At 48.6% G+C, this 7,672-nt stretch overlaps 2 protein-coding genes across 3 annotated transcripts in view; both read right to left on the bottom strand.

Moving 5' to 3' along the window:
- Positions 1-132: 132 nt before the first annotated feature.
- On the bottom strand, positions 133-1,780 carry LOC119280102. Its single transcript, XM_037561077.1, has 2 exons — positions 692-1,780; positions 133-156 (listed from the first exon to the last, which is right to left on the bottom strand). The coding sequence occupies exons 1-2, from the start codon at positions 1,778-1,780 to the stop codon at positions 133-135; spliced, it is 1,113 nt and encodes a 370-aa protein (XP_037416974.1).
- A 5,191-nt stretch (positions 1,781-6,971) lies between these two features.
- Positions 6,972-7,672, bottom strand: part of LOC119282357 — a 3,974-nt gene continuing 3,273 nt past the window's right edge. For both annotated transcript variants that reach the window (XM_037562610.1, XM_037562609.1), the window contains one exon: positions 6,972-7,338. In XM_037562610.1, the coding sequence (XP_037418507.1) occupies positions 7,192-7,338 (147 nt within the window). In that variant the 3' untranslated portion in view covers positions 6,972-7,191. The remainder of the gene's footprint in view (positions 7,339-7,672) is intronic.

The raw sequence follows: 7,672 nt of genomic DNA, 5'->3' as shown, positions 1-7,672 counted from the left end.
TGTAAACTTATAAGAAGATCATGCAGAGACACGATAGCCTAATTTTTTTTAGTGGGGCAATAGCCTATGTTGATGAACTATATATCCTAATCAAGCAAAGAAAATTGGCGCTAGCTATGAATAAAATTTCAATCAGAAGTTTTCATAAAGCAAATTCTGAAAGAAATTCAGATGTAACTAAATCATTCAACTACATGAACGGATAAGAAATGCAAAGTCTTGTCTCGCAGTTAATATTTATTTTTGTAGTCTATAAAGATCAAATCTTGTACTTCGGTTCTACTTCTTCGGTTAGATCATTCGACCTGCATAATTAGATCACAATCTTGGTCTGCGATATGTATATGTTCCATTATTACCAAGTAATAGTCTCCGTTCAATTCTTAAATACTAATTCCACTATTTGCTGATGTCATCATGCAGTGTTATAGAGAAATAAGTAAAGTATGCTCAACTAATTTAAAGGCCTTCTGTACATTATTATCAAATATTTGAAGTGAGCAGGATGTCCATTCATACCAAGTTCATATACACATTTGTTGCAAAAGAGTTCCTTGACATATTTTGATATTAACAGACAGAAAACGTAAACTAAGCAATTATAACAAGTAGCTAGGGAGCAAATGCACATTGAGAACTTCTGTATAGTTTTGGTACAGATTTTATTGCATGAACAAATGCTTGGAAGGACCCAAGCCCGTGGTCGTGCTGGGTAGTCGGCAACGAGTTCATGAGAAGATCCATCAACCAGAGAATACTTGATACACTGCCCATTGGACTTAATGATGTACAAGCAATTCCCTCGAACTGCGGGATGATCCGGACCAAGGCAACCTGCAAACTGGAGAATATTAAAGAACAAGCTACAGCCACCAAGGGCGGTAGTCCTCACCCACTTCCTATTATCAGATTGCCACTGGAAAACATGGTACCCCACCGGGTAACTCACAGCAGTAACGAGCAATAGCTCACCACGGCACTCTGCTAGTCTCAACATCGAACAATTTTGAACTATTTCTGCACTCGGTTCACCTCCAAGAAACAACAATACCACGGAATTGTTGTCAAGCTCGATGACAGCGGGGCAGTGATTTGGATAGATCAATGCGTACAGGGTGCCTTTCACGAAAATCAGGTCACGAAACCTGTAGCCTTCGTCGCACCGCACCTCTAGACAGTGGTTGTCCCCAATGCGGCAGTAGTGGACGGTGTTGTGGTAATGGTATCGATTAAAGCTGAGAATGAGGTCGCCGGCAAAGATGATTCCTTTGTAGTAGTATTTCAGAGCATCGGGCAGGCGGACTCGCTCGCCTGTGAGGAGGTGGCAGATGTGGAGCTCGCGGTGGCTGCCCATGGCATCGCTGTCCTCGATGGCGACACGGCAACCGAAAGAATCAAATTCGGCATTGCTGGGGTCATGTTGAGCTAGGGCGGTGCGGGGGGGCCGGAAGCGGAGGATGCGGCGAAGTGGGATGTGGAAGAGGGCTTCCGAGGAAGATACCTTGTGCGGGACGAGGAGGAGCGGAGCCTGGGAGGCGAGGTTGGACGGCGACAGCGGGAGGAGAGCCCGGTAGGTGCGGCAGGTGGCGCGGAGGGCGAAGAAATCCTGTAGGGTCGTCAGTCGGCTCGCGACCAGTGGGATCAGCTCCGGTAGGAAGTACGATGAGGACGAGGCGGTTTCTGCCGGATCTGTGGAGGAACAGGAGGTGGTCGTGGTGCTGGAGGCGACGGCGGTGGCCGACGGCCAGATGCTCGTCCGGTGCGTCGTTGACGAAGACATTGCTCGCAGGTGCCGATTGCCGAGGAGTGCAGAGGCGAAGGGCGGTGGAGACGGTAGTGCTTGGTGATTTCTAGGTTTGCACACGGACACGGTAGAGTCCGGGCAGGGTTGGGCCTACCGGCCGAGTTTGTCTTTGATTCCCCTAGCTTTTAATTTAGTGCGATGCTAGGCGCCGGTGCGCCGGCTGAACGTTTCGGCCGGTCGCATCCTAGCCGTCAGATCGGCCCGTCCCGAGCCGTTGGATCCTTATCCAACCAGGTCGTCGTCTTCCTCTCGCGAGCGCTAACGAGCGTCGTCTTTCTCTCGCGAACCCCGTCTCGTCGGCCGCACGCGTCCCCCCTCGTTGCCGTCCCTCCCTCGCTTGCCCTCCTCGTCCATGGTCGCCGTCCTCGCCGACCGTCTTTCCCGGCTGCCCTGGTCGCCGATCCCAGTCCTCGGCGGCCATCCTCGTCACCGGCTTCGCCCCATGCAACAGCCCACCCCTGCGGTTGTAGCCTCCATGGCCACCGTTGCAGCTCCGGTGGCGAGACCGGAGCTCACCGGCGTGCTCGCCGCGCGCTCATATCCCGGTTGCAACAAAAAAATCGAGCGCCATGGGAGATGCCCAGTGCTGCAACCGACGATGGAAAAAGCTACAATTGCTGACGAACAAAGCTTCAACCAGCTATGAAAAAAGTTTCAACTCGTACGACGGAAAACTATGAACGACCAAAGAAAAGCTACAACCGGCGTTGAAAAAAGCTTCATCCGACGACGAAAACAGCTTCAACCGGCTATGAAAAAAGTTTCAACTCGTACGACGGAAAACTATGAACGACCAAAGAAAAGGTACAACCGGCGACGAAAAAAGCTTCAACCGTGGAGCCATAAGCCATGGGCGACAAACGAAAAGCTACAACCGGCGGTTACAAAAGTTACAACCGGCATTGAAAAAAGCTTCAAACTAATTGCCTTAGCTGTGAATCCCGCGATGGCGATGACGTCGTTTTGCTGCAACCATAGTTGGTTTTGCTACAAACGGCGTTGGAATTTGCTACAACCATTTTCACAGCTACTTGCTGCTGCTCCGCTGAGCTCCCACGCTTGCCCATGGCCATCGTCGCCGCGGTGCCGTTCCGGGAAGAAAAAGGTTCAACGGTTGCAGCTCCGCGCGTGATGGGTTGCAGCTCAGACGTGGTTGGGTCCGACGAGGGCAGGCAGAGCTCCGGTGGCGCGGATCCGAGCAGATCTGGCCGAGGGCAGCCGGACCGGCTGATTCCCATGGCGGCGGCGCCCTGGGAGGTCTCCGGCTGCGAAGCTTGGCCATGGCAGCGGGGAGAGAGAGAGACAAGCGACGGGAAGAAGAGAAACAGGAGGGAGAAGACTCCATGTGGGCGGGCCGCCCATCCTACGTGTCGCTAGGTGAGTCGCTCGGTACGTTCGCGCGTGGACGCGACCGGCCGAAGCTTCGGCCGGTGCCCCGTCGTGAAACGTTTCCCTTTAATTTATGCCTATCGCGGCTTACAAGGTGAAGAGGTTTAGGCCTAGTTTGGTAGGACTGTTCTTTTAAAACTGTGGTAATCCAAAATCTCAGTTTTTCAACGTGCGGGCAATGAATACCACGGTTTTTCCAAAGCGTTGTTTTCCTCTGTTTCGCCAAAACCACCGATCCGTTTGGCAAGTTCTGTTTTACCAGTTTTTTCACTGACTGCAACTAACATCACATGCAAGCCAAGTCCTATGGCAACATAGAATCGATCGGCTAGCTACCATTTAGCCTGCTGTGCGTACTAAGTGTTCTCCAACGACAAATTAATCTACTCCATGGGCGAGCATTGTTTTAGACGTCCCCTACTCGCCAGAGAGTTATGGTCAGTCAGCGACTCAATAGAAGCATGCAAGATTGCCGGAGAGTGACTTGCACCGCTGGCTCAACCGATGGGGTCGTCTACAGAAAAACTAACTAATAATGAGAATCAACCGATGGGGTCACCAACGAAGAAATCCCTGGCGACAGCGTCGAGAAGAAGATGGCTTGTGAGAGACCAAACAAAGTAAAAAAAAAGGTTAAGCACTAGCCTGAAACGCCTAATAGTGAGAAGATAAATTGTATTTCGATTAATGACGAGGAGATGAAGCCGCTGCCCTTTTCTCTCGGTTCTGTTTTGAAAAAATAGGTTGTGACGTCTTTTTTACATACGGTAAGAAAACCACGGTATGAGAGATACCATGGTTTATTAAACTACAGTATTTCTTTCATCCAAACACCTCAAAGTATTTAAAACCATGTTTTTTCAGAAACCACGCTATTCCTCAAAAACCCTAAAATTACATTGCATCCAAAAGCACCCTTCGTTTTTTTAACATGAAAAAGGATTACCTGTTGCTCAAAATAAAAAAGTTGAAATGTATTAGGGGCCGCTAGTCAGCCAGTGGATTTTTTTAAAAGAACGGCCGCCTTGCAAATCGTCAAATCTAACAAAATCGAGCGGCTCGACGTCTTCACCTATTTTGCAACTGAGGTATTGTTGCAGAAACATTTGTAAGAGTGATTGGGTTGCAGATACTTTTTTTTTTGCAACTTGCGGTCTTTTTTTTTGCAACATAGGTCGTATTGTGGATTTTTTTTCCTTTCTGTTTTCACTTTTTTTGCAACAGAGTTATTGTTGCAGAAAAATTTTGCAACGGAGGTGATGTTGCATTTTTTTGTCTTCACCTTTATATGATGTTACGGAATAAATTTGTGCAACATGACCGATGTTACAGAAATCTTTCTTGCAACAAATTGGATGTTGCAAAAAAAATTGCCATTGTCGTTCGCCACGAGCTCGCACTGGACGGCGACGAGGGGGGGCGGAACCCCCCGTCCCCGCCATCGTGCCGCTGCCGGCGCGCACGTGCAGAGAGGAGCGGTGCCACCTGTCCCCGCCATCGCTGCCACCAACCGCAAGGCCATCAAACCCCAAGCTCCGGTCCCGAGCATTGCCAAACCTTGTCATCGGTTGCGTCGGCCAGCTAGCTCGCATGCTCCCCCATGCACATGGTTTTGAAGTCACTAGTTGCTGCTTGCATCTACCTCCATGGGTGATCTCCATCCTAGGCGTGTGGGATGGAGGACGCTGAATAGGTTGGGGAAGGAGAGAAGCTGTAAGGTAAAAGGGGTCTGGATGGGAGTCCTCGTAGGAGAAGATAAGGTAGCAAGGGTGAAGCGGTGCGTGGGACGACTGGGTAGCAAGGGTGAAGCGGTGTGGGACGACTCGGTAGCAATGGTGAAGCGGTGTGTGGGATGACTGGGACACGCGTCATCCATGGGAGGCGGCAGATGCACTGGAAAAATCAGCCGGATGAAGGGAATATTTTCCCAAAAGTATTACCTCTTATAGAAGTTTGCCAAAAAAAGTTTTCTAGAGATCTGCCACCTCAACTAGATTGTCAAAAAAAAAAATCCACCGCACTACGTTACATACTACAAAGTGTAAAAATAAAACCGTTGACGTTAACACAATAATGTCAAATTAAGCTAGTACTATTAATCTGATTTTTTTAAGTTGCATTAATCTCATTATTCACCAAGAAAAGTTTCACAGTCCTCTTGTTGTGTCGACGCCGTCACACCGCACCAAATTCGTCCATGCGGGAGCGCCCTCCGTCAAACGCTTCCTCGGGCCTGTTTACCTCGCCGATGTGGCAATGTCATTCCTCGGATGCTTCGTCAACACCGTTGACCCTGCCGGAGCAGCATCGCCCTACCCAGGACTCTTCCTTGAGCGTACTTACCTCGCCGATGCGGCAATGTCATTCCTCGGATGCTTCATCGGCACTGCTGACCTTGCCGGTGCAGCATCGCCCTACCCTGGCATGTTTTTCCTGGGGGCCGCCTCGCCACCACCTCTCCGGCCCAACTCTTGCCTCTCCAACGGATATGTTTATCCCAAACGCAAAATCCCGACGCCCCCAATGGAGGGGCACCCCAACACGCCTCATCGGCATAGATGGCGAGGTATGTCGGGATAGCATCAAAATTATCTTATTTTTTATATGTGTATTGCATGTTCATAGAAACAGTAGTTTGGTGTCATATGCCGTGAAATGCCTCCTATCCCCAACCTGGAACATCTCATGTTCTATGCCTCTTCCCAAGACTCATCGAGCGAAGACCATGATGTCTACTCAAGATAACACCAGTGGTTCCTCCAATTTGTTTCAAGATGTCCTAGCCGGAAGTTGAGTCAAGGTTCCGGTATTCCAAGCCTTGAATTTTAACCTGAGATGTATGTGATTGTATATATGGAACGTATTGACATGAATGAAAAATGTGTTCATGTATTTAGTAACAAATTTAAACGAAATGTTTTCCTCTTGCTCCTTCCACGAGCGAGTCCCAGGCTAGGGTTTCTTCACCTCCTGCCATCGTCGCCGTTGATCTGCCTCGTCTCTTATGGACTTAGGGTAGGGCCATGGACCCGTGGAGGATCCCGACCCTTGCCGGTGTTCCGTGCTCTGGCTATGTTTTTGGTATTTGTGCCCTGCTCTCAGTGGCGGAGCGTGACCAAAATATAAGAGGGGCCCAACTTCATATAAAAACACACAATATGAAAGAAACACCCACACGGCCACACTGCATATCCCCTAAAAAAGTTGTGGAACATATGCAAGGGTAATTACATGACCATGTCATAATAAAAAAATATCTTGTTCACACAAGTACAACTGATCTAACAGGTTCACACATACCTACGCATTGTGGATAAGTAAATTTTGGTGCTCCAAAAAAATAGATCACGCCTAATGATCAAACGACAAGTAAACAAAACTAATGACTAGAGATATGCTCTTTCTACTCTTCCGGTTGTTTCCCCGTTGCTACCTAAACAGAAATTTATAAAGGAAAAGTTGTGACTGAGCTGCCATGCAGCTAGGCATTAAAGTTACTAGAGCATCTCAATTCATCACATATACTAACAGAAGCAGTGCTAGAACATCAAATGAGGGAGCACAGAAAATACAGCAACCGCGTTGGGCGCAGAGTGCATGACGGGCTGCCGGCTTTGGCGTGGTGTGTTGCCGTGTGTGCGCAGGGCTGCAGGCAGTCTGCTCCAAGCCTCCAACCACCGTGAAGCTGAGGATTTTTTTTTTTAAGAAAAGGGCTCTTGCCCCAGTTCCATTCCATAGAAATGAAACCATATAGTATTTATTACAGCTCGCAGGAAAGGATTGGCACATCCTTCCGGCATTTTCCAGAAAAAGTTCATTTTCTACTACCCCTTGACTGCGAAACTGAAAACAAAGATCTAAACATAGTTTTTCTTCCCCTCTCACTCCCCGCATACAAGGTTTCTACGGTCACCCTTCCAGCAATACACCGCTGAACACGCCAGACCATCCTTCTACCTTCTTCTTCATCAAGTATTGCATCCACATCTTCTTCTTCCTCAACCTGGCTCTGGCCAGATCAGCAGCGGAGGACGTCTGGCCGTCTCCCAGAGTGAAGAGATGAGTCTTTCCACGCGATCTCTTGCAGCCTTTTTGCACAGGATCTTCCATTGATCGCAGAAGCCTGCAATTTTCCTCGGAATCACCTGCACACCCATCCAGGGGGCTTTGTTAAAACACATATCATTTCCGCTTCTCCAGATAACCCAGAGAGTGGCTGAAACAAGCATATTTTCAGGATGCAGGGTCTTGTGTTTCCCCCAAATCTTAGACATATTATCAAAACTAGCAAATGAGCCTGTGCGTTGCAACGGGAGAGAAAACATAATACACACTCTTAACTGAACAACCATCACTCAAGACCACAATAGGTCCATCTCCTTTATTTTTACAAGGCATTATATTTGTGTTGCCGCTTATCCTCCTTCTCACCCTCGCCGGCGCTGGTCTCGGTGTTCACACAAAACAACAAAACACGTG

This window comes from Triticum dicoccoides, chromosome 3B (genome assembly GCF_002162155.2).
Source record: "Triticum dicoccoides isolate Atlit2015 ecotype Zavitan chromosome 3B, WEW_v2.0, whole genome shotgun sequence".
NCBI classification, from domain to species: Eukaryota; Viridiplantae; Streptophyta; class Magnoliopsida; order Poales; family Poaceae; genus Triticum; species Triticum dicoccoides.
The sequence above is the reverse complement of the archived record's forward strand: the minus strand, read 5'-3'. Positions and strand labels throughout refer to the sequence as shown.

Coding starts and splice junctions, on each gene's coding strand:
- LOC119280102 (XM_037561077.1), bottom strand. CDS start 1,780: ATGTCTTCGTCAACGACGCACCGGACGAGCATCTGGCCGTCGGCCACC. Junction 157..691: donor CAGCACGACCACGGGCTTGG/GTCCTTCCAAGC, acceptor AATTTCTTTCAG/AATTTGCTTTATGAAAACTT.